This window comes from Procambarus clarkii, chromosome 14 (assembly GCF_040958095.1).
Source record: "Procambarus clarkii isolate CNS0578487 chromosome 14, FALCON_Pclarkii_2.0, whole genome shotgun sequence".
Lineage (NCBI taxonomy): Eukaryota > Metazoa > Arthropoda > Malacostraca > Decapoda > Cambaridae > Procambarus > Procambarus clarkii.
Window position 1 is genome coordinate 50,142,240 of NC_091163.1, and position 25,566 is coordinate 50,167,805.

Below are 25,566 nucleotides of genomic sequence, written 5' to 3' on the forward strand. Positions count from 1 at the left end.
TGGAACCTCCCCTTGGGTTCTAAAGGAAGGAGCAAGAGAACTGTGCCTACCACTCTCCATAGTGTATAACAAATTACTGGCAACAGGGAAACTGCCAGATATTTGGAAAGCAGCTAACGTAGTCCCGATATACAAGAAAGGGGATAGACAGGAGGCACTGAAATACAGGCCAGTGTCCCTAACCTGCATACCTTGCAAGCTGATGGAGAAGATTGTGCGAAAAAAACTAGTGGAGCATCTGGAGCGAAGGAACTTTGTAACACAGCATCAACATGGGTTCAGGGATGGCAGGTCCTGCCTCACAGGGTTACTTGAAATCTACGACCAGGCAACAAAAATAAGGCAAGAAAGAGAAGGGTAGGCAGACTGCATATTTTTGGATTGTTAGAAAGCCTTTGATACAGTGCCACACAAGAGGCTAGTGCGAAAGTTGGAGATGCAGGCTGGAGTGAAAGGGAAGGTACTCCGGTGGATAGAGGAGTACCTAAGCAACAGGAGACAACGAGTCTGTGTGAGGGGTGAGGTCTCAGATTGGCGAGACGTCACAAGTGGAGTCCCGCAGGGGTCAGTCCTTGGACCTATACTGTTTCTGGTATATGTAAATGATCTCCCAGAGGGTATAGATTCGTTCCTCTCAATGTTTGCCGATGATGCAAAAATTATGAGGAGGATTGAAACAGAGGATGATAGTAGGAGGCTACAAGATGACCTGGATAGACTGAGTGAATGGTCAAACAAATGGCTGTTGAAGTTCAACCCGAGTAAATGCAAAGTAATGAAACTAGGCAGTGGAAACAGGAGGCCAGGCACAGGATACAGAATAGGAGATGAAGTATTTAATGAAACAGACAGAGAGAAAGATCTAGGAGTTGATATCACACCAAACCTGTCTCCTGAAGCCCACATAAAGAGAATAACGTCTGCAGCATATGCGAGGCTGGCTAACATCAGAACAGCGTTCAGGAACCTGTGTAAGGAATCATTCAGAATCTTGTACACCACATATGTAAGACCAATCCTGGAGTATGCGGCCCCAGCATGGAGCCCGTACCTTGTCAAACACAAGACGAAGCTGGAAAAAGTCCAAAGGTATGCTACTAGACTAGTCCCAGAACTAAGAGGCATGAGTTATGAGGAAAGGCTGCGGGAAATGCACCTTACGACACTGGAAGACAGAAGAGTAAGGGGGGGACATGATCACAACCTACAAAATCCTCAGGGGAATCGACCGGGTAAACAAGGATGAACTATTCAACACTGGAGGGACGCGAACAAGGGGACACAGGTGGAAGCTGAGTACCCAAATGAGCCACAGAGATGTTAGAAAGAACTTTTTCAGTGTCAAAGTAGTTAGTAAATGGAATGCACTAGGAAGTGATGTGGTGGAGGCTGACTCCATACACAGTTTCAAATGTAGATATGATAGAGCCCAGTAGGCTCAGGAATCTGTACACCAGTTGATTGACGGTTGAGAGGCGGGACCAAAGAGCCAAAGTTCAACCCCCGCAAGCACAATTAGGTGAGTACACACACACACACACACAACCACCACACATACTACCAGCACAATAAAAACAACCACAACACACCTACCACAACCAGCACATTAACAACCACAACACACCTACCACAACCAGCACATTAACAACCACAACACACCTACCATAACCAGCACATTAACAACCACAACACACCTACCACAACCAGCACAATAAAAACAACCACAACACACCTACCACAACCAGCACAATAAAAACAACCACCAGAACACTCCTACCACAACTAGCACATTAACAACCACCACAACACACCTACTACAACCAACCCCCTGACAGGGGGTTGGTGTTGGACCTGTAGCTCCAGCCCCCCTCTACTGGCAGGGGGTTGGTGCTGGACCTGTAGCTCCAGCCCCCCTCTACTGGCAGGGGGTTGGTGCTGGTCCTGTAGCTCCAGCCCCCCTCTACTGGCAGGGGGTTGGTGCTGGTCCTGTAGCTCCAGCCCCCCTCTACTGGCAGGGGGTTGGTGCTGGACCTGTAGCTCCAGCCCCCCTCTACTGGCAGGGGGTTGGTGCTGGACTTGTAGCTCCAGCCCCCCTCTACTGGCAGGGGGTTGGTGCTGGTCCTGTAGCTCCAGCCCCCCTCTACTGGCAGGGGGTTGGTGCTGGACCTGTAGCTCCAGCCCCCCTCTACTGGCAGGGGGTTGGTGCTGGACTTGTAGCTCCAGCCCCCTCTCTACTGGCAGGGGGTTGGTGCTGGACCTGTAGCTCCAGCCCCCCTCTACTGGCAGGGGGTTGGTGCTGGACCTGTAGCTCCAGCCCCCCTCTACTGGCAGGGGGTTGGTGCTGGACCTGTAGCTCCAGCCCCCCCCCTCTACTGGCAGGGGGTTGGTGCTGGATCTGTAGCTCCAGCCCCCCTCTACTGGCAGGGGGTTGGTGCTGGACCTGTAGCTCCAGCCCTCCCTCTACTGGCAGGGGGTTGGTGCTGGACCTGTAGCTCCAGCCCCCCCTCTACTGGCAGGGGGCTGGTGTTGGACCTGTAGCTCCAGCCCCCCTCTACTGGCAGGGGGTTGGTGCTGGACCTGTAGCTCCAGCCCCCCTCTACTGGCAGGGGGTTGGTGTTGGACCTGTAGCTCCAGCCCCCCTCTACTGGCAGGGGGTTGGTGCTGGACCTGTAGCTCCAGCCCCCCTCTACTGGCAGGGGGGTTGGTGCTGGACCTGTAGCTCCAGCCCCCCCTCTACTGGCAGGGGGTTGGTGCTGGACCTGTAGCTCCAGCCCCCCCTCTACTGGCAGGGGGTTGGTGTTGGACCTGTAGCTCCAGCCCCCCTCTACTGGCAGGGGGTTGGTGCTGGACCTGTAGCTCCAGCCCCCCCTCTACTGGCAGGGGGTTGGTGCTGGACCTGTAGCTCCAGCCCCCCTCTACTGGCAGGGGGTTGGTGCTGGACCTGTAGCTCCAGCCCCCCTCTACTGGCAGGGGGTTGGTGCTGGACCTGTAGCTCCAGCCCCCCCCCTCTACTGGCAGGGGGTTGGTGTTGGACCTGTAGCTCCAGCCCCCCTCTACTGGCAGGGGGTTGGTGCTGGACCTGTAGCTCCAGCCCCCCCTCTACTGGCAGGGGGTTGGTGCTGGACCTGTAGCTCCAGCCCCCCCTCTACTGGCAGGGGGTTGGTGCTGGTCCTGTAGCTCCAGCCCCCCTCTACTGGCAGGGGGTTGGTGCTGGACCTGTAGCTCCAGCCCCCCTCTACTGGCAGGGGGTTGGTGCTGGACCTGTAGCTCCAGCCCCCCTCTACTGGCAGGGGGTTGGTGCTGGTCCTGTAGCTCCAGCCCCCCTCTACTGGCAGGGGGTTGGTGCTGGACCTGTAGCTCCAGCCCCCCCTCTACTGGCAGGGGGTTGGTGTTGGACCTGTAGCTCCAGCCCCCCTCTACTGGCAGGGGGTTGGTGCTGGACCTGTAGCTCCAGCCCCCCTCTACTGGCAGGGGGTTGGTGCTGGACCTGTAGCTCCAGCCCCCCTCTACTGGCAGGGGGTTGGTGCTGGACCTGTAGCTCCAGCCCCCCTCTACTGGCAGGGGGTTGGTGCTGGACCTGTAGCTCCAGCCCCCCCCCCTCTACTGGCAGGGGGTTGGTGTTGGACCTGTAGCTCCAGCCCCCCTCTACTGGCAGGGGGTTGGTGCTGGACCTGTAGCTCCAGCCCCCCCTCTACTGGCAGGGGGTTGGTGCTGGACCTGTAGCTCCAGCCCCCCCTCTACTGGCAGGGGGTTGGTGCTGGTCCTGTAGCTCCAGCCCCCCTCTACTGGCAGGGGGTTGGTGCTGGACCTGTAGCTCCAGCCCCCCTCTACTGGCAGGGGGTTGGTGCTGGACCTGTAGCTCCAGCCCCCCTCTACTGGCAGGGGGTTGGTGCTGGTCCTGTAGCTCCAGCCCCCCTCTACTGGCAGGGGGTTGGTGCTGGACCTGTAGCTCCAGCCCCCCTCTACTGGCAGGGGGTTGGTGCTGGTCCTGTAGCTCCAGCCCCCCTCTACTGGCAGGGGGTTGGTGCTGGACCTGTAGCTCCAGCCCCCCTCTACTGGCAGGGGGTTGGTGCTGGACCTGTAGCTCCAGCCCCCCTCTACTGGCAGGGGGTTGGTGCTGGTCCTGTAGCTCCAGCAGCCCTCTACTGGCAGGGGGTTGGTGCTGGACCTGTAGCTCCAGCCCCCCTCTACTGGCAGGGGGTTGGTGCTGGACCTGTAGCTCCAGCCCCCCCTCTACTGGCAGGGGGTTGGTGTTGGACCTGTAGCTCCAGCCCCCCTCTACTGGCAGGGGGTTGGTGCTGGTCCTGTAGCTCCAGCCCCCCTCTACTGGCAGGGGGTTGGTGCTGGACCTGTAGCTCCAGCCCCCCTCTACTGGCAGGGGGTTGGTGCTGGACCTGTAGCTCCAGCCCCCCTCTACTGGCAGGGGGTTGGTGCTGGTCCTGTAGCTCCAGCCCCCCTCTACTGGCAGGGGGTTGGTGCTGGACCTGTAGCTCCAGCCCCCCTCTACTGGCAGGGGGTTGGTGCTGGACCTGTAGCTCCAGCCCCCTCTACTGGCAGGGGGTTGGTGCTGGACCTGTAGCTCCAGCCCCCTCTACTGGCAGGGGGTTGGTGCTGGACCTGTAGCTCCAGCCCCCCTCTACTGGCAGGGGGTTGGTGCTGGACCTGTAGCTCCAGCCCCCTCTACTGGCAGGGGGTTGGTGCTGGTCCTGTAGCTCCAGCCCCCCTCTACTGGCAGGGGGTTGGTGCTGGTCCTGTAGCTCCAGCCCCCTCTACTGGCAGGGGGTTGGTGCTGGTCCTGTAGCTCCAGCCCCCCTCTACTGGCAGGGGGTTGGTGCTGGTCCTGTAGCTCCAGCCCCCTCTACTGGCAGGGGGTTGGTGCTGGACCTGTAGCTCCAGCCCCCTCTACTGGCAGGGGGTTGGTGCTGGTCCTGTAGCTCCAGCCCCCCTCTACTGGCAGGGGGTTGGTGCTGGACCTGTAGCTCCAGCCCCCCCTCTACTGGCAGGGGGTTGGTGCTGGTCCTGTAGCTCCAGCCCCCCTCTACTGGCAGGGGGTTGGTGCTGGACCTGTAGCTCCAGCCCCCCTCTACTGGCAGGGGGTTGGTGCTGGACCTGTAGCTCCAGCCCCCCCTCTACTGGCAGGGGGTTGGTGCTGGTCCTGTAGCTCCAGCCCCCCTCTACTGGCAGGGGGTTGGTGCTGGACCTGTAGCTCCAGCCCCCCCTCTACTGGCAGGGGGTTGGTGCTGGTCCTGTAGCTCCAGCCCCCCTCTACTGGCAGGGGGTTGGTGCTGGACCTATAGCTCCAGCCCCCCTCTACTGGCAGGGGGTTGGTGCTGGACCTGTAGCTCCAGCCCCCCTCTACTGGCAGGGGGTTGGTGTTGGACCTGTAGCTCCAGCCCCCCCTCTACTGGCAGGGGGTTGGTGCTGGACCTGTAGCTCCAGCCCCCTCTACTGGCAGGGGGTTGGTGCTGGTCCTGTAGCTCCAGCCCCCCTCTACTGGCAGGGGGTTGGTGCTGGACCTGTAGCTCCAGCCCCCCCTCTACTGGCAGGGGGTTGGTGCTGGTCCTGTAGCTCCAGCCCCCCTCTACTGGCAGGGGGTTGGTGCTGGTCCTGTAGCTCCAGCCCCCCTCTACTGGCAGGGGGTTGGTGCTGGACCTGTAGCTCCAGCCCCCCCTCTACTGGCAGGGGGTTGGTGCTGGTCCTGTAGCTCCAGCCCCCCTCTACTGGCAGGGGGTTGGTGCTGGACCTATAGCTCCAGCCCCCCTCTACTGGCAGGGGGTTGGTGCTGGACCTGTAGCTCCAGCCCCCCTCTACTGGCAGGGGGTTGGTGTTGGACCTGTAGCTCCAGCCCCCCCCCTCTACTGGCAGGGGGTTGGTGCTGGACCTGTAGCTCCAGCCCCCCTCTACTGGCAGGGGGTTGGTGCTGGACCTGTAGCTCCAGCCCCCCCCTCTACTGGCAGGGGGTTGGTGCTGGACCTGTAGCTCCAGCCCCCCCTCTACTGGCAGGGGGTTGGTGCTGGACCTGTAGCTCCAGCCCCCCTCTACTGGCAGGGGATTGGTGCTGGACCTGTAGCTCCAGCCCCCCTCTACTGGCAGGGGGTTGGTGCTGGACCTGTAGCTCCAGCCCCCCTCTACTGGCAGGGGGTTGGTGCTGGACCTGTAGCTCCAGCCCCCCCGCTACTGGCAGGGGGTTGGTGCTGGACCTGTAGCTCCAGCCCCCCCTCTACTGGCAGGGGGTTGGTGCTGGACCTGTAGCTCCAGCCCCCCTCTACTGGCAGGGGGTTGGTGCTGGACCTGTAGCTCCAGCCCCCCTCTACTGGCAGGGGGTTGGTGCTGGACCTGTAGCTCCAGCCCCCCTCTACTGGCAGGGGGTTGGTGCTGGACCTGTAGCTCCAGCCCCCCTCTACTGGCAGGAGGTTGGTGCTGGACCTGTAGCTCCAGCCCCCCTCTACTGGCAGGGGGTTGGTGCTGGACCTGTAGCTCCAGCCCCCCTCTACTGGCAGGGGGTTGGTGCTGGACCTGTAGCTCCAGCCCCCCCTCTACTGGCAGGGGGTTGGTGCTGGACCTGTAGCTCCAGCCCCCCCTCTACTGGCAGGGGGTTGGTGCTGGACCTGTAGCTCCAGCCCCCCTCTACTGGCAGGGGATTGGTGCTGGACCTGTAGCTCCAGCCCCCCTCTACTGGCAGGGGGTTGGTGCTGGACCTGTAACTCCAGCCCCCCTCTACTGGCAGGGGGTTGGTGCTGGACCTGTAGCTCCAGCCCCCCCGCTACTGGCAGGGGGTTGGTGCTGGACCTGTAGCTCCAGCCCCCCCTCTACTGGCAGGGGGTTGGTGCTGGACCTGTAGCTCCAGCCCCCCTCTACTGGCAGGGGGTTGGTGCTGGACCTGTAGCTCCAGCCCCCCTCTACTGGCAGGGGGTTGGTGCTGGACCTGTAGCTCCAGCCCCCCTCTACTGGCAGGGGGTTGGTGCTGGACCTGTAGCTCCAGCCCCCCTCTACTGGCAGGATGTTGGTGCTGGACCTGTAGCTCCAGCCCCCCTCTACTGGCAGGGGGTTGGTGCTGGACTTGTAGCTCCAGCCCCCCTCTACTGGCAGGGGGTTGGTGCTGGTCCTGTAGCTCCAGCCCCCCTCTACTGGCAGGGGGTTGGTGCTGGACCTGTAGCTCCAGCCTCCCTCTACTGGCAGGGGGTTGGTGCTGGACCTGTAGCTCCAGCCTCCCTCTACTGGCAGGGGGTTGGTGCTGGTCCTGTAGCTCCAGCCCCCTCTACTGGCAGGGGGGTTGGTGCTGGACCTGTAGCTCCAGCCCCCCTCTACTGGCAGGGGGTTGGTGTTGGACCTGTAGCTCCAGCCCCCCTCTACTGGCAGGGGGTTGGTGCTGGACCTGTAGCTCCAGCCCCCCCTCTACTGGCAGGGGGTTGGTGTTGGACCTGTAGCTCCAGCCCCCCTCTACTGGCAGGGGGTTGGTGCTGGTCCTGTAGCTCCAGCCCCCCTCTACTGGCAGGGGGTTGGTGCTGGACCTGTAGCTCCAGCCCCCCTCTACTGGCAGGGGGTTGGTGCTGGACCTGTAGCTCCAGCCCCCCTCTACTGGCAGGGGGTTGGTGCTGGTCCTGTAGCTCCAGCCCCCCTCTACTGGCAGGGGGTTGGTGCTGGACCTGTAGCTCCAGCCCCCCTCTACTGGCAGGGGGTTGGTGCTGGACCTGTAGCTCCAGCCCCCCCTCTACTGGCAGGGGGTTGGTGTTGGACCTGTAGCTCCAGCCCCCCTCTACTGGCAGGGGGTTGGTGCTGGTCCTGTAGTTCCAGCCCCCCTCTACTGGCAGGGGGTTGGTGCTGGACCTGTAGCTCCAGCCCCCCTCTACTGGCAGGGGGTTGGTGCTGGACCTGTAGCTCCAGCCCCCCTCTACTGGCAGGGGGTTGGTGCTGGTCCTGTAGCTCCAGCCCCCCTCTACTGGCAGGGGGTTGGTGCTGGACCTGTAGCTCCAGCCCCCCTCTACTGGCAGGGGGTTGGTGCTGGACCTGTAGCTCCAGCCCCCTCTACTGGCAGGGGGTTGGTGCTGGACCTGTAGCTCCAGCCCCCTCTACTGGCAGGGGGTTGGTGCTGGACCTGTAGCTCCAGCCCCCCTCTACTGGCAGGGGGTTGGTGCTGGACCTGTAGCTCCAGCCCCCTCTACTGGCAGGGGGTTGGTGCTGGTCCTGTAGCTCCAGCCCCCCTCTACTGGCAGGGGGTTGGTGCTGGTCCTGTAGCTCCAGCCCCCTCTACTGGCAGGGGGTTGGTGCTGGTCCTGTAGCTCCAGCCCCCCTCTACTGGCAGGGGGTTGGTGCTGGTCCTGTAGCTCCAGCCCCCTCTACTGGCAGGGGGTTGGTGCTGGACCTGTAGCTCCAGCCCCCTCTACTGGCAGGGGGTTGGTGCTGGTCCTGTAGCTCCAGCCCCCCTCTACTGGCAGGGGGTTGGTGCTGGACCTGTAGCTCCAGCCCCCCCTCTACTGGCAGGGGGTTGGTGCTGGTCCTGTAGCTCCAGCCCCCCTCTACTGGCAGGGGGTTGGTGCTGGTCCTGTAGCTCCAGCCCCCCTCTACTGGCAGGGGGTTGGTGCTGGACCTGTAGCTCCAGCCCCCCCTCTACTGGCAGGGGGTTGGTGCTGGTCCTGTAGCTCCAGCCCCCCTCTACTGGCAGGGGGTTGGTGCTGGACCTATAGCTCCAGCCCCCCTCTACTGGCAGGGGGTTGGTGCTGGACCTGTAGCTCCAGCCCCCCCTCTACTGGCAGGGGGTTGGTGTTGGACCTGTAGCTCCAGCCCCCCCTCTACTGGCAGGGGGTTGGTGCTGGACCTGTAGCTCCAGCCCCCTCTACTGGCAGGGGGTTGGTGCTGGTCCTGTAGCTCCAGCCCCCCTCTACTGGCAGGGGGTTGGTGCTGGACCTGTAGCTCCAGCCCCCCCTCTACTGGCAGGGGGTTGGTGCTGGTCCTGTAGCTCCAGCCCCCCTCTACTGGCAGGGGGTTGGTGCTGGTCCTGTAGCTCCAGCCCCCCTCTACTGGCAGGGGGTTGGTGCTGGACCTGTAGCTCCAGCCCCCCCCTCTACTGGCAGGGGGTTGGTGCTGGTCCTGTAGCTCCAGCCCCCCTCTACTGGCAGGGGGTTGGTGCTGGACCTATAGCTCCAGCCCCCCTCTACTGGCAGGGGGTTGGTGCTGGACCTGTAGCTCCAGCCCCCCTCTACTGGCAGGGGGTTGGTGTTGGACCTGTAGCTCCAGCCCCCCCCCTCTACTGGCAGGGGGTTGGTGCTGGACCTGTAGCTCCAGCCCCCCTCTACTGGCAGGGGGTTGGTGCTGGACCTGTAGCTCCAGCCCCCCCTCTACTGGCAGGGGGTTGGTGCTGGACCTGTAGCTCCAGCCCCCCCTCTACTGGCAGGGGGTTGGTGCTGGACCTGTAGCTCCAGCCCCCCTCTACTGGCAGGGGATTGGTGCTGGACCTGTAGCTCCAGCCCCCCTCTACTGGCAGGGGGTTGGTGCTGGACCTGTAGCTCCAGCCCCCCTCTACTGGCAGGGGGTTGGTGCTGGACCTGTAGCTCCAGCCCCCCCGCTACTGGCAGGGGGTTGGTGCTGGACCTGTAGCTCCAGCCCCCCCTCTACTGGCAGGGGGTTGGTGCTGGACCTGTAGCTCCAGCCCCCCTCTACTGGCAGGGGGTTGGTGCTGGACCTGTAGCTCCAGCCCCCCTCTACTGGCAGGGGGTTGGTGCTGGACCTGTAGCTCCAGCCCCCCTCTACTGGCAGGGGGTTGGTGCTGGACCTGTAGCTCCAGCCCCCCTCTACTGGCAGGAGGTTGGTGCTGGACCTGTAGCTCCAGCCCCCCTCTACTGGCAGGGGGTTGGTGCTGGACCTGTAGCTCCAGCCCCCCTCTACTGGCAGGGGGTTGGTGCTGGACCTGTAGCTCCAGCCCCCCCTCTACTGGCAGGGGGTTGGTGCTGGACCTGTAGCTCCAGCCCCCCCTCTACTGGCAGGGGGTTGGTGCTGGACCTGTAGCTCCAGCCCCCCTCTACTGGCAGGGGGTTGGTGCTGGTCCTGTAGCTCCAGCCCCCCTCTACTGGCAGGGGGTTGGTGCTGGACCTGTAGCTCCAGCCTCCCTCTACTGGCAGGGGGTTGGTGCTGGACCTGTAGCTCCAGCCTCCCTCTACTGGCAGGGGGTTGGTGCTGGTCCTGTAGCTCCAGCCCCCTCTACTGGCAGGGGGGTTGGTGCTGGACCTGTAGCTCCAGCCCCCCTCTACTGGCAGGGGGTTGTGCTGCACTTGTAGCTCCAGCCCCCCTCTACTGGCAGGGGGTTGGTGCTGGACCTGTAGCTCCAGCCCCCTCTACTGGCAGGGGGTTGGTGCTGGACCTGTAGCTCCAGCCCCCCTCTACTGGCAGGGGGTTGGTGCTGGTCCTGTAGCTCCAGCCCCCCTCTACTGGCAGGGGGTTGTGCTGCACTTGTAGCTCCAGCCCCCCTCTACTGGCAGGGGGTTGGTGCTGGACCTGTAGCTCCAGCCCCCTCTACTGGCAGGGGGTTGGGGCTGGACCTGTAGCTCCAGCCCCCCTCTACTGGCAGGGGGGTTGGTGCTGGACCTGTAGCTCCAGCCCCCCTCTACTGGCAGGGGGTTGTGCTGCACTTGTAGCTCCAGCCCCCCTCTACTGGCAGGGGGTTGGTGCTGGACCTGTAGCTCCAGCCCTCTCTACTGGCAGGGGGTTGGTGCTGGTCCTGTAGCTCCAGCCCCCCTCTACTGGCAGGGGGTTGGTGCTGGACCTGTAGCTCCAGCCCCCCTCTACTGGCAGGGTGTTGGTGTTAGACCTGTAGCTCCAGCCCCCCTCTACTGGCAGGGGGTTGGTGCTGGACCTGTAGCTCCAGCCCCCTCTACTGGCAGGGGGTTGATGTTGGAACTGTAGCTAAAATGGTTCACATGTTTCCATTCATCTGATGCCTCTGTTCACCTACCAGTAAATATTTATCCAGGAGTTAGGCTGGATTGCGGATTGCATGTTGAGGAAAGTCAGTAGTTGACTTAGGGAAACCTCAATAAACCTAAGAACAGTCTTCCTGTCTTCAAAATGGAACTTAATATATTTTGATATGACCAATGAGAGAAAATAAAAAACTTACTGTTATTTCCTTCTGGGAGATTTCTCCAGTGATTTCCTGAACTTTAGTCATGATGCTGGAGTCCGAGTCTCCCAGGTGTACGGGGTCAGCTGTGGCACCTGTCTCTGTGGTCGTCATCTTCAGGGCCTCCCTGATGGTCTCCTGCACCTGTCATTACCAACACAAACATTAATGGTGGAGGCTGGACTATAATGAAGCATCAGGCTCTGAGTAAAGTAACTGGACTATAATGAAGCATCAGGCTCTAAGTAAAGTAACTGGACTATAATGAAGCATAAGGCTCTGAGTAAAGTAACTGGACAATAATGAAGCATCTGGCTCTGAGTAAAGTAACTGGACTATAATGAAGCATCTGGCTCTGAGTAAAGTAACTGGACTATAATGAAGCATCTGGCTCTGAGTAAAGTAACTGGACTATAATGAAGCATCTGGCTCTGAGTTAAGAGATAATAGACATGCTGACATACACAAATGGGTCAACATGTGAAGGACTCAAGTATAACATGCTGCCTTGAGACTTGGGTTATAATATTAGTTATGAGTCAAGTCATTACTTCTAACTGATGAAGAATTGTCTATATTTTGGACCCAAAGTCTTTATTTAGTTGTAGTAAACACTGAGTGCTGACCACAGTTATGGGCTGCTTCCTGGGTGTGTGTGTGTAATTACCTAAGTGTAATTACCTAAGTGTAGTTACAGGATGAGAGCTACGCTCATGGTGTCCCGTCTCCCCAGCACTCTTTGTCATATAACGCTTTGAAACTACTGACGGTCTTGGCCTCCACCACCTTCTCACTTAACTTGTTCCAACCGTCTACCACTCTATTTGCGAAGGTGAATTTTCTTATATTTCTTCGGCATCTGTGTTTAGCTAGTTTAAATCTATGACCTCTTGTTCTTGAAGTGCCAGGTCTCAGGAAATCTTCCCTGTCGATTTTATCAATTCCTGTTACTATTTTGTATGTAGTGATCATATCACCTCTTTTTCTTCTGTCTTCTAGTTTTGGCATGTTTAATGCTTCCAACCTCTCCTCGTAGCTCTTGCCCTTCAGTTCTGGGAGCCACTTCGTAGCATGTCTTTGCACCTTTTCCAGTTTGTTGATGTGCTTCTTAAGATATGGGCACCACACAACAACTGCATATTCTAGCTTTGGCCTAACAAAAGTCATGAACAATTTCTTTAGTATATCGCCATCCATGTATTTAAATACAATTCTGAAGTTAGAAAGCATCGCATAGGCTCCTTGCACAATATTCTTTATGTGGTCCTCAGGTGATAGTTTTCTATCTAGAACCACCCCTAGATCTCTTTCTTTATCAGAATTCTTTAAAGATTTCTCACATAATATATAGGTTGTATGGGGTCTATGTTCTCCTATTCCACATTCCATAACATGACATTTATTAACATTAAATTCCATTTGCCAAGTGGTGCTCCATATACTTATTTTGTCCAGGTCTTCTTGAAGGGCATGACAATCATCTAAATTTCTTATCCTTCCTATTATCTTAGCATCATCAGCAAACATGTTCATATAATTCTGTATACCAACTGGTAGATCATTTATGTACACAATAAACATCACTGGTGCAAGAACTGAACCCTGTGGTACTCCACTTGTGACATTTCTCCATTCCGATACATTGCCTCTGATTACTGCCCTCATTTTTCTATCAGTCAGAAAATTTTTCATCCATGATAGAAGCTTACCTGTCACCCCTCCAATATTTTCCAGTTTCCAGAACAACCTCTTATGTGGAACTCTGTCGAAAGCCTTTTTTAGGTCCAGATAGATGCAGTCAACCCAACCATCTCTTTCCTGTAATATCTCTGTGGCTCGATCATAGAAACTGAGTAAATTCGATACACAGGATCTTCCAGATCGAAAACCATACTGTCTGTCTGATATTATATCATTTCTCTCCAGGTGTTCTACCCATTTAGTTTTGATTAGCTTTTCCAATACTTTCACTATTACACTTGTCAATGATACAGGTCTATAATTGAGGGGGTCTTCCCTACTGCCACTTTTGTAGATTGGAACTATGTTAGCCTGTTTCCACACGTCTGCTACGATTCCTGTACACAGGGATGCCTGAAAGATCAGGTGAAGTGGAATGCTGAGCTCAGATGCACATTCTCTCAGAACCCATGGTGAAACGCCATCTGGGCCAGCTGCTTTGTTCTTACCGAGCTCCTTGAACATTTTTTCCACTTCGTCTCCTAGACACCTCTATGTGCTCTATGTTGTTCTCTGGAATTCTTATTGTATCTGGTTCCCTAAAGATTTCATTTTGTACAAACACACTTTGGAACTTTTCGTTTAGTGTTTCACACATTTCCTTTTCATCTTCCGTGAATCTATTTCCCATTTTCAACCTCTGAATATTATCCTTTACCTGCAATTTTTTGTTTATGAATTTATAGAATAGACCTGGTTCTGTTTTACATTTGTCTGCAATCCCTTTTTCAAAATTTCTTTCTGCCTCTCTCCTTACTGCCGTGTAGTTGTTTCTCGCATCTTTGTATCGCTGGTATGTTTGGGGGTTCGGCCTCTTCCTGTATTGATTCCATTTTTGTGTCTTTTGGTCTCTAGCCCTCTCGCAATTTCTATTGAACCAATCCTGTTTCCTAGTTCTGCATCTCTGTTTTGGTATAAATTTTTTTGTGCCTTTATCATATATTTCACAAAACTTGACATACATCTCATTCACTTCCTTGCCTAGCATCAAGTCTGTCCAATTATACTCACTAAAAAAATTTCTAAGGTCACCATAATGTCCTCTCCTGAAGTCTGGTTTTTTCAACTGCTTCAACCTCCTTATTTTCTTCCAGCTTATAACGCATTGCATACTTTATTCCCAAAAAGACATGGTCACTTTTACCCAATGGAGGAAGGTACTGAATGTCAAATATCTCTTCCTCCTTCCTGGTAAATATCAAATCTAGCATGGAGGGAACGTCCCCTTCCCTCATCCTCGTAGCTTGTTTAACATGTTGATACAAGAATGTTTCCAGGATGAGGTCTACAAATTTACAGGTCCAAAAATCTTCTGTTTTAGCTTCATATGCTTCCCAGTCTATGGATTTCAAGTTGAAGTCACCGACTATCAACAGTCGTGATCTATCGTTATCCGCTCTCGCTATAATCTCTCTCATTATTGTTATAAGACCTTCACGTTTACTATCTAGCTCCTCCTTTGACCATGTGCTGCTTGGCGGTGGACTAGATGCATTTATCATCATTAGTTTATCATCCTCATAGCAGATCTCTAGTGCTATTATGTCAACTTCTTGTGGATTGGCAGTCATTATTTCCTTCACCTTTAGGTGTTCTTTTACCAGCACAGCAACGCCACCGCCTTTCCTAATTTTTCTGTCCCGTCTCCAAATTGAGTAGCCCCTTGGGAATATGACCTCATTTAAAATTACATCTTCAAGTTTTGTCTCCGTGAGTGCAACAATGTCTGGTGTCTGCAGCTGTATTACATCACTTAACTCCAGTATCTTCGATCTCGCTCCATCTATGTTGGTGTATGCAATCTTCAGGAACTTGTTCCCCCTTTCCTTATTCTTCACTCCCCCTCTCTCTATTGATTTTGTTGGTTTGCCTTTATGTACCACTTTACTGGTTTGCCTACCCCTATCACTTTGTAGAAAAAAGAATTTATTTCTTCTTCATTCCTGCTCTCATTTAAATGTTTTGCCTCGGCGAGGTTCAGTTTCAGCTTCTCTCTATCTTCTTTTGAAAGATCTCGTCTTAACGACCACCCTTTCCCATCCTCATCCCTTTGCAATTTTCTAGCATTCCTTAGTACTTCTTCCATCTGTTTGGCACCGTTTAGGGTGATCCTCAAAGGTCGATCTTTCCCTTTTACGTACCTGCCTATTCTCCTGTAGTCGCACACATTCTCTATGGTTGTAAGACCTTCCACGAGGCCAACAATTTTATCTACTACTTTAGCTTCTTCTACAGCTCTTTCTGACCTAGATGTTATCGCCTTTTCTTTGCAGCCAAAAAAATGATCAGGGACTTACTCCGATCAACTGTGTTTTGCACAAACTTCGGGTTAGATGCCAATTCTTTCCTCACTTCTAGCCTAATGTTTGTTTTATCTTGGTTGCTGCAGTGTTTGACTTCCTTTACTGCTTCTTCTATTTTTTCCTTCTCCTTGGCCACTTGTGCATAAGTGAGTTGCATATCTTTCTTGCACTGTTCTATTCCCTGTGTAACTTCCTCCATCTGTGCTGACAAAAGCTGTTTCTCCTGTTGAAATTCCTTGCTTAACCTATTGTAGTCATTTATGTTTAAATTTACTTTAACTTCTTCCAAAGCTATTTTTAAGAGTTTATTTTCTTCTTCCATGGCTTTGCAATTTGTTTCCAATTGATTCTTATCCTTGCGCAAGTCTTTCACTAAACCCTCAAGACATAAAACTTTGCTATTCAAATGGTCATTACTTTCTTTCAATTTACTAATTATTTCTACATGAGAGTTCACTATAGTATCTAAATTTACCAACTTGTTATGTAGACTGCTAATATCAATGCTTTCGTCATTGAATCCCTCAAAATCAAGCTCTGTTTTGTTTTCCTCTTGCCGGCGGCCATCTTGAATGTTCTTCTCTGCACTGGAAACACTACGGCAACTTTTTCTCATCCAATTTTTCACTTCCCTTGGCACATTCCTGTTATCTCACATTTTTTTCAAGAGCACTATACCTTTATGTTCTCTGGGACACCACTCACTACCATCAACCTGTACTACAATACTTGGGATTGTTGAAATATGCTGGAGCTCCTCTGCTGCAAGTGTTGACCCTAGGGGTGTCACCTTTTTGACATACACCTTTTGTGTGTGTGTGTGTGTGTGTGTGTGTGTGTGTGTGTGTGTGTGTGTGTGTGTGTGTGTGTGTGTGTGTGTGTGTGTGTGTGTACTCACCTAGTTGTGTTTGCGGGGGTTGAGCTCTGGCTCTTTGGTCCCGCCTCTCAACCGTCAATCAACAGGTAATTACCTAAGTGTAATTACCTAAGTGTAGTTACAGGATGAGAGCTACGCTCGTGGTGTCCCGTCTTCCCAGCACTCTTTGTCATATAACGCTTTGAAACTACTGACGGTCTTGGCCTCCACCACCTTCTCACTTAACTTGTTCCAACCGTCTACCACTCTATTTGCGAAGGTGAATTTTCTTATATTTCTTCGGCATCTGTGTTTAGCTAGTTTAAAACTATGACCTCTTGTTCTTGAAGTTCCAGGTCTCAGGAAGTCTTCCCTGTCGATTTTGTCAATTCCTGTTACTATTTTGTATGTAGTGATCATATCACCTCTTTTTCTTCTGTCTTCTAGTTTTGGCATATTTAATGCTTCTAACCTCTCCTCGTAGCTCTTGCCCTTCAGTTCTGGGAGCCACTTAGTAGCATGTCTTTGCACCTTTTCCAGTTTGTTGATGTGCTTCTTAAGATATGGGCACCACACAACAGCTGCATATTCTAGTTTTGGCCTAACAAAAGTCATGAACAATTCCTTTAGTATATCGCCATCCATGTATTTAAATGCAATTCTGAAGTTAGAAAGCATAGCATAGGCTCCTTGCACAATATTCTTTATGTGGTCCTCAGGTGATAGTTTTCTATCTAGAACCACTCCTAGATCTCTTTCTTTATCAGAATTCTTTAAAGATTTCTCACATAATATATAGGTTGTGTGGGGTCTATGTTCTCCTATTCCACATTCCATAACATGACATTTATTAACATTAAATTCCATTTGCCAAGTGGTGCTCCATATACTTATTTTGTCCAGGTCTTTTTGAAGGGCATGACAGTCATCTAAATTTCTTATCCTTCCTATTATCTTAGCATCATCAGCAAACATGTTCATATAATTCTGTATACCAACTGTGTGTGTGTGTGTGTGTGTGTGTGTGTGTGTGAAAAACAGCTTTGAATGTAATGAAACACCATTTTCTGGGTGAGTCCTGGAGGCTCTCCAGAGCTATCCAGGCTGATATGAATATCCCTAACTTTGGCATCAGTCAATGTGGGTGGAGTTCTAGGCCTACTGGGGACCACGAGCCAAAACCTGGCCCCCCTCAGAGGGGCACGAGGAGAAATGGCCTGTAGAAATGCAAATGTGATTTTGGAGCATTCTATATCTGCCATCGACTGGGACAGGCACCCAGAAAGGTAAGCGCCCCAAAACAAGCCCCAATTCTGGTTACAAAAATAAACAAACGAGTGGACAGAACTCCCCAAATGATAACGAGCAAATGAGCACGAGTCATGAGCATGAGTCAACATGAGCCGTGCCGCTTTTCCCTCCTGGAAAAGTGGGAGCCCCAGACCCTCCGCGCCGGTGATCCACACCCCAGTTCTGAAACTAGATATCAAAAACCTCCGACCAGAGGGAGGGAGGGTTGCCGAGGAGCCTATGGGACTCACCCAGAAAATAGCTTTTCATTACATTCAACGCTGGTTTTCTGGGGGTAGCCCCTACGGCTCCCCAGAGCTACTTCACAAAAGACGAAAAAGAAAATGGACTTACCTAGGAGGCGGTCGGTGCTCACATCTCAACTCAAAGTCAAGACAGGCTGCAGCCGCCGATCCAAAGTGACACAGGCCCAACAAGGCCCAGGAACGTTAACGAGATAGCATGCAGCCAGGACCCTGTTCAACCACCAAAAACCCCGTACCCAAATGTCAGCCCAGGACATGTACCTAGAGATGGTAATGAGTGCAGCAAACTTACGAACATCATGAGCACAGGGATAGACCACAGGCTGGCTAGACTTAATAACAATGCGGACGACCTGAGAGACCTGTACCAACAAACAGGTTAGAAGGGAAACCGGATCAACCCAAAGCGCATTCCCGGACACAGAAGACATGGCACGCAAATAATGGCCACAACCGGACACAAAACATGATGCACCCCCGGCCTGACCAACCAAGCATCAACAACCCAAGGACTCCTCCAGAAACCTGCAGTCTCATTGTTCGCCAGAAAAGAAGGAGACGGCTGCAAACGAACAAACCTATCACCACAACCAAAAGAGCAGAAACCCCTGCGCCGTAGGAGAGCATGAAGCTCTCCAACCTGACCCCCAGAGGCCAATGCCAACAGGAAAAGAGCCTTAGAAAAACAATCCTGAACTGAAGGGGACCACAAGAAAAACGAGGAGAAGAGAGATAGGAGAGCACTCTGTCCAAAGACCAGGACCGCTCAGGCTGCACATGAGCAGGCTGGAAGTGAAACAACGCACGAGACAGCTTGCGGAACTGTGCAGAAGTTACATCAATACCGAAAGCAAGCTGCAGCGGCTCCGCCAACGCCACACGATACGAGGCGACAGTATTCGGCATAAGAGGATGATCCTGGAACAACCATGAGAGAAAGGACAACACCACCCAAACAGAAAGGAAAGTACAGAGATGAAGAGTAAAAAAGAATCGGAAGGATCGCCAGGAAACTTCATACTGCCTCCGAGATGAAGCCCTTAGGTGGGAAACCATCAAAGAAGCCACTTGATCACCATACATAGGGTGATAAATCCCGAGTCAAACACAACAAATGCAAAGACTCGAGGAGAAGAGTGAACCAGTGTCATAATGGACCAGACCGATCTATTGAATGAGGCGGAGCCGCGGAAAACCTCCGGGTTCGGACACCGGGCAAGCAGTGCCTGAAACTACGACTGGGCCGGCCACCACGGGGCCGAGAGGACTACTCACCCCTGCCAAGGCTCCAAGCGAGCCAGAACCTTGAGCAACAGCTGAACCGGGGCAAAGAGGTACAGGAACCACCACCTCGACCAGTCCTGGTGGAAGGCGTCGGTTCCGACAGCCTCATGGTTGAGGAAGGACGCCATATATACCGGAAGATGCCTCGACCACGCCGACCCGATGAGGTCCACCTGAACGGGCGATTGAACTTCTGGCAGAGCCAACTAAATGAGTCGACATCGACCGTCTATTCCATGGACAGGGGAACGAACCAGGACAGACCGTCCGCCAGGACATTGGACACCCCCCCCAGAAGTGAACCCCCCAGGAGAGCCAAACTCCGAGAACTCAGCAGACGAGTCACCCAAAGCGACCAGCCCCAAAGAGCCATGGACTGCATCGAACCCCCTCAGTTCAGGCAATGAACCACCGGAGAGCAGTCCGAATGGAGCCGGATCGTTGATCCGCAGGCGACCCAAACCCTCCGAAGCGCGAACCACATCGCAGCGAACACCCGCACAGTGCTGTGGGCCCGATGGAAGGATGGACCCCACCGCCCCTGGCCGGCCTGATGAGCACTTGTCACAAAGCCCCAGCCGAGAGATAACGCTTCCATGAACACATTGAGCGAGGGCTCGGGTAGGCGCCAAGGCACTGAACCCGGAAAAACCTGAAGAGGAAGCTGGCAACGCAGCAGCTGACATAAGGCCCTCTGGGAGTCGAACCCAGCGATCACATGAGAGGCGAAAGGGACGTCCCCGAAGGAACCAGAACAGCCGACGAAGCCAAACCCGACCAGAGAGTAGACCATCATCGCAAAGTTCAGACTCCCACACAAACCCTCGAGCAACCTCCGGGTGACCCGTGAACCCTCAGAAACAAACACACACGGGACTGCAGCGGTAGGAGACTCCAGATTGGGAACCAGATTAGACTTCCGCCAGTTCACCAGGAACCCGAACCCGGCTAGCTGGAAAAGCACTAAACCCCTGGCGAGCAGACACACGGACCAACTGGGAGCCCAAACCAGCCAGTCATCAAGGTAAGCCAACACCCGAATACCTAACGGACGCAGACAGGCCACCATGACCCGGGTAAAGCGTGTGAACATGTGAGATGCCAGGTTCAACTCGAACGGGAGACAACGAAATCAATAACTCCGACGCCCCACAACAAAACCGAGCCAGTCCCTGAACCCCGGATGACTCGGAACATGCCATTACGCATCCTTGAGGTCCAGGAACACCATCCAAGCGCCCGGCTCCAACAGCAGCCGGACCTGGGACAGAGTGGGCATCCAAAAGGGGCAGGAAACCCAGGGGTTCAGACTTAACAAGTCCAGAATGAACCGCAGGTCCGCACAATCCCATTTCGGAACCAGAAACAGCGGGAAACCCACCTGAGAGATGTCGTCATTTCGACCACGCCCAAGCTCACCCACTCCAAGACGACCTGAAAAAGCACTGGAGAAGAGACCTGCCCTACCAGCTCCGAACCCTCCCTGAGGAGGAGGAGCCACCCAACGCCACTCTAGGCTGCGAGAAGAACTGCAAAATGGTCGATGCCCCTTATGAGAATCTGACCTGCGCACAGAGCGATCACCGCGACAACCAGGTGCAGCCGGGACCGAAGGTGGCACCGGCTCTGAAACTGGCACCTGTGCCCTACCCGACGAGCAGAACCACGAGCCCTGGCACGACCCATCCAGGAAGAACCCACCCGGGAACCCTGGAAAACCAACAAGTCAGACATTGGGCGGCAGCTGGAAGAAGCTGCCCGCATATACTATTCGACCGCAGAGGCCGCAAACACCAAAAGGCAAAAGGGCAAAGACAGTCTAAAAGTCAGGGCCCAAGCAGATTCCAAGGAGGAAGTGAGAACCACCTGTCGACACGAGAGACGTGCAGCGAAAAACCGTGACAGTGCATCCCGCAGGATTGTCGCAAACAGCTTGAAAAGTGCAGACGACGCACGAACAGCCGAGACCAAGGCACCAGACCCAAGGAACGGCCCCAAGCGCCTCCACATCCTCCTCAAGCCAATCCGATGACAGCTCCAGGAGGGAAAAGAAATGCAGGACCGAAGCCAACAGGCCACGTGTGCACAAGTCCTCAGCCACAAGCGCAGCCAACAGGCCACGTGTGCACAAGTCCTCAGCCACAAGCGCAGCCAACAGGCCACGTGTGCACAAGTCCTCAGCCACAAGCGCAGCCAACAGGCCACGTGTGCACAAGTCCTCAGCCACAAGCGCAGCCAACAGGTCACGTGTGCACAAGTCCTCAGCCACAAGCGCAGCCAACAGGCCACGTGTGCACAAGTCCTCAGCCACAAGTGCAGCCAACAGGCCACGTGTGCACAAGTCCTCAGCCACAAGCGCAGCCAACAGGTCACGTGTGCACAAGTCCTCAGCCACAAGCGCAGCCAACAGGCCACGTGTGCACAAGTCCTCAGCCACAAGTGCAGCCAACAGGCCACGTGTGCACAAGTCCTCAGCCACAAACGCAGCCAACAGGCCACGTGTGCGCAAGTCCTCAGCCACAAGCGCAGCCAACAGGCCACGTGTGCGCAAGTCCTCAGCCACAAGCCCAGCCAACAGGCCACGTGTGCGCAAGTCCTCAGCCACAAGCGCAGCCAACAGGCCACGTGTGCACAAGTCCTCGGCCACAAGCGCAGCCAACAGGCCACGTGTCTGCAAATCCTCAGCCACAAGCGCAGTCAACAGGGAAGGAACCTGCACGTGAAGCTGAACCGTGCCAACATCCAGCAGAAGGGCCGGAGCAAAAAGGCACTCATTAAGGTGCTCAAAGTCCCCCCCCCCACCAGGTAAACGTGGACCACAGTCAACGCCTCGCACCACTGAAGTGTGTGAGTACGACAGAAGGCTTCCCAAGCATCCAGCAAGAACAAAGGCCAGTCCGCAAGCCAGGATGAACCCTGAACCTCATAACAAACCCGGTACAGAGACAAGGGCCCCAAACCTGAAAGAAGATGGATCCATTATGGAGGTATACTCCGGGTCGTGCAGAAGGTAAGCTGCAATGGCCGCCCGCACATCAGCAGGTGAGATGCAGGAAGCCGAAAACCTCTGGTAGGATGGAACCGAAGGACCCGCAGGGACATGGAACCTAACACAGGGAGGAGCCGAACGCAAATCCAACTCGTACACAGGGGGGGGAAAGGAAAACCCCACTCCTTGTAACCGTAAGCCTCGCTCGGAGGGTGTTCCAACCCTCCAAGGGTCCAATGGGGCACAAGGCCCCCAAGTCAGCTCCTCCCCAACCCCGGGAGCCTCCACGTCAGGCCCCGGGAGAGTCGTCCTCCAAAGCCCCAGTCTCACAAGAAAAAGCCGTGGCGGCCAGAATGGCAGAAAGAGAATGGGCCCAATGGTCAGACCCTGGAGCTATGGCTGGAGGAACAGACTCGAATACCTCCATCGCCACCCCAGAAGGGGCAACCCCCAAAACCGCCCGAGTCTCAGAAACCTCTAAACCCTGCCCCGACCCCGAAGCCCTCAGACACTTATGAGCCGGAAGGAAGGGGGGTTGGGAAGGAACCGAATGAACCACAGCAGGGAAAGAACAAGGGGGCGCGGACTGAACCAAGGCCGAAGTGACCAACACACCAAAGTCTGGGTCCCTTTAAGCAAATCAGGGCAGCCTCAGGGCATCCGGGGAAGCAACCAACCGAACACATTGCAACAACCTAAACCTATCCTGCAACGTGAGAGCCGCCTGCACCCGAACAATGTCATCTGTAGATTGGGTGAACTGAGTCACAAACAAGCAACAAATCTCGCAGGACTCCGGGTCGAATGTGTCACCGACCCAACAGGCAGCATGACGGAGGCAAAAACAATAAGTGTCGTCCTGAGACAAAGGGGACAGAGCAACCCTCAAACTCGCACAAAGTGAGAGGAGACTCAGGGGTCACATCCATCGGACCCGAGTGCCCCCGCGGAGTTTCCCAGGGCCACTAGACTGGGTCTGCTAAGGGTAATCCCGGGCAGTGTACTGCTAACCGGCGCCAAAGCTACCAAACAACACTGCTAAAGCTAAACCCCCGGGACGTGTCCACTCACGAGGGCAAAGCAGGGGGTACCACCAAACAAAAGCAACCCCTAGTAAAACAGGGGAAAGTAACACTGAGGCAGACCCCCTCCCCCCACCAATCAAAAAAAAAAAAAAAGAAAATCCTCGCAAGATGGCAACGTACCCAAAAGGAACAGAGCCGGCTGTTGTTATAGGCAAAAACTAGCTGCGCAGTACCCCACACCCCAACAACTGCAAATGCTACCACTTACCCCAAGGTAAACAAGGGGGGGAAACCTACCCCCCAAACACTCGGGGCGGTCAGTCGCTGAGCAGCAAAAGACCAACAGAGGTAGACCCAAGGTGACTTCTGGATGATAACCCCAAGCTCCAAGGGCAGTACTTACAGGGCACTTAGGGAAGGGAACCCTAAGCGCATGCAGCACGAGTACCTTGGAATAATACTCCCAGTTCCCACGCACCGTAAGAGCAGCACTGAACCAAAGCATAGCACAACACAACACAAGAGTCAGGAGCTGGAGCCACACGACTGCAATGCATCACACCAGCCGAAGAACTGTGGTGTGGATCGTTGGCACGAGGGTCTGGGGCTTCCCCTTCCCCCTCCCGGGGGGGGGGAGGGGGAGCTGCGCAGCTTGTGCGACGTCATACTCGCTTGCTAGTTTTCATTTGGGGAGTTCTGTCCACTCGTTTGTCTATTTTTGCCGTTTTAACCAGAACAGGGGTTTGTTTTGGGGTGCTTACCTTTCTGGGTGCCTGTTACGGCCCTCTCGGGACGCAACGGGGTTCTTGCTCTGATGTTGTTAGAGGAAGATATATATCCGACCCCAAGCCAGTAGAGGCTTTCAAGGGATGCGATCCGTGACGCAAGTAACTTAAAGGGAGTAGGGAAAGAAAGCTAAGAACTTAATATAATATAATGTTCACCTTCACCGTTTAATATATATAATAAAAGAGTACACAAGGGGGAGGGGTATTAACACTTTACAAAGGGGATCAACACTGTAGTCTTCTGCTGGAGACTATGGATCCTCGAAGCTAGGTGCTGAGTCCGCGGTGCTTTCTTCGTGGCCTCAAGACGTGTCCTCTGAGAACGCCGAGTCTACCCTGGCCACAGGTCAGCCACAACACAGGTCCACTGGGGGCACCGTCGTGGAGGCCGTCAACCACACGTCCAGCAGGTCTGCTGGCAGGTACTGAGCCACCAAGGCTGGCACGGCCACTCCACGATCGATAAAAGGGGTACGCCCTAGACAGGAGTCTCGTGTGATATCACCAATCACCCTCCTGTCCTCGATACCCCAGTGGATTATCGTCTCCAACCGTCGGTCCCGGGTAAATCCTTTAACTGCCACTCCAATGGCAGGCTAACACACCACAGTGTTCTTCCGGGGGGACGACGTCACAAAAGCTGCAGCAAACTTCACTGTATGGAGACTGGCTGCCTCGGGTAGACTGACTCCACCTTCAACACAGTGGTCCCAGGTCGGCTCTGTAAGCAGACACGTCATTAATAACCGGGACACTAATACACCACACTCACAGGCCCAGATACAAACGCCCGACATATCCACTCCATAGATGGCGCTGTCGTCGGAGCACCACCTCACCAGAGGTCAGGAGCGGCGGTGTTGAGCGCTGAACCAGACTGGAAACTGGTCCTCGAGGCCAGTACATGCTGTCCTCACTAGGTGTCGTCGTTCGTTTGGCGGGGGTTTCGGGAGCTGACCCACAGATGGCGTGTTTGTCACTGCTCCAGGCACGGACGCTGGATCCGGGTTCGTAACAGTGCCTGTCCCGGTTGATGGCAGATATAGAATGCTCCAAAACCACATGTGCATTTCTATAGGCCATTGCTCTTCGTGCCTCTCTGAGGGAGCCAGGTTCTGGCTCGTGGTCACCGGTAGGCCTAGAACTCCACCCACATCAACTGATGCCAAAGTTAAGGATATTCATGTCAGCCTGGATAGCTCCGGGGCCGTAGGGGCTCCCTAAGAAAAAAATTAGTAGTTAGTAACAGTTGAGAGGCGGGCCGAAAGAGCAGAGCTCAACCCCCGCAAGCACAACTAGGTGAATACAGTGTAGTGTACACTGAGTGCTGACCACAGTGTAGTGAACACTGAGTGCTGACCACAGTGTAGTGAACACTGAGTGCTGACCACAGTGTAGTGTACACTGAGTGCTGACCACAGTGTATTGAACACTGAGTGCTGACCACAGTGTAGTGTACACTGAAATAGGACAGAGTGGAGTGACAAGGACAAAGCAGCAGTGAATGAAGTACTAAAGGCACTAGACATGGAAGGGGCTGAGCATAGCATTGAGAAGGTTTTCAGGCTAGGCCAGTACAACAAAGACCGAGACCGAATGATAAAGATAGTGTTTGCAAACGAGAACACAAGGGAGAAGATCCTATCAAGGAAGAGCTCCCTGAAAAACGTGGGAAAATTAAAAAATGTATTCCTCCAAAGAGACATGACAAGGGAGGAGAGAGCCGTGGCGGCAGAAGCAAGGAAGAGGCGCAGGGCGAGAGGGGAAAACCAGGAAGTCACAGCTCCCAACCCAACACCCCCAGAGGCGAGGGGGGAACCCACAACCAGCTACCCAGTAATGCCAGAAGGGAGGACAACCCCGCCTCCCTCCTCTGCATAGAAAATCCCCCTACCCCAAACCCTCCCTGCCC

General features: G+C 54.7%; 1 protein-coding gene across 1 annotated transcript in view; it reads right to left on the reverse strand.

Annotated features, from left to right (window-relative positions):
- LOC123752485 (tripartite motif-containing protein 3-like) overlaps positions 1-25,566 on the reverse strand; it is a 230,595-nt gene that overhangs the window by 131,348 nt on the left and 73,681 nt on the right. The window contains exon 4 of the mRNA XM_069324617.1: positions 11,111-11,257. Coding sequence (XP_069180718.1) covers positions 11,111-11,257 — 147 coding nt within the window. The remainder of the gene's footprint in view (positions 1-11,110; positions 11,258-25,566) is intronic.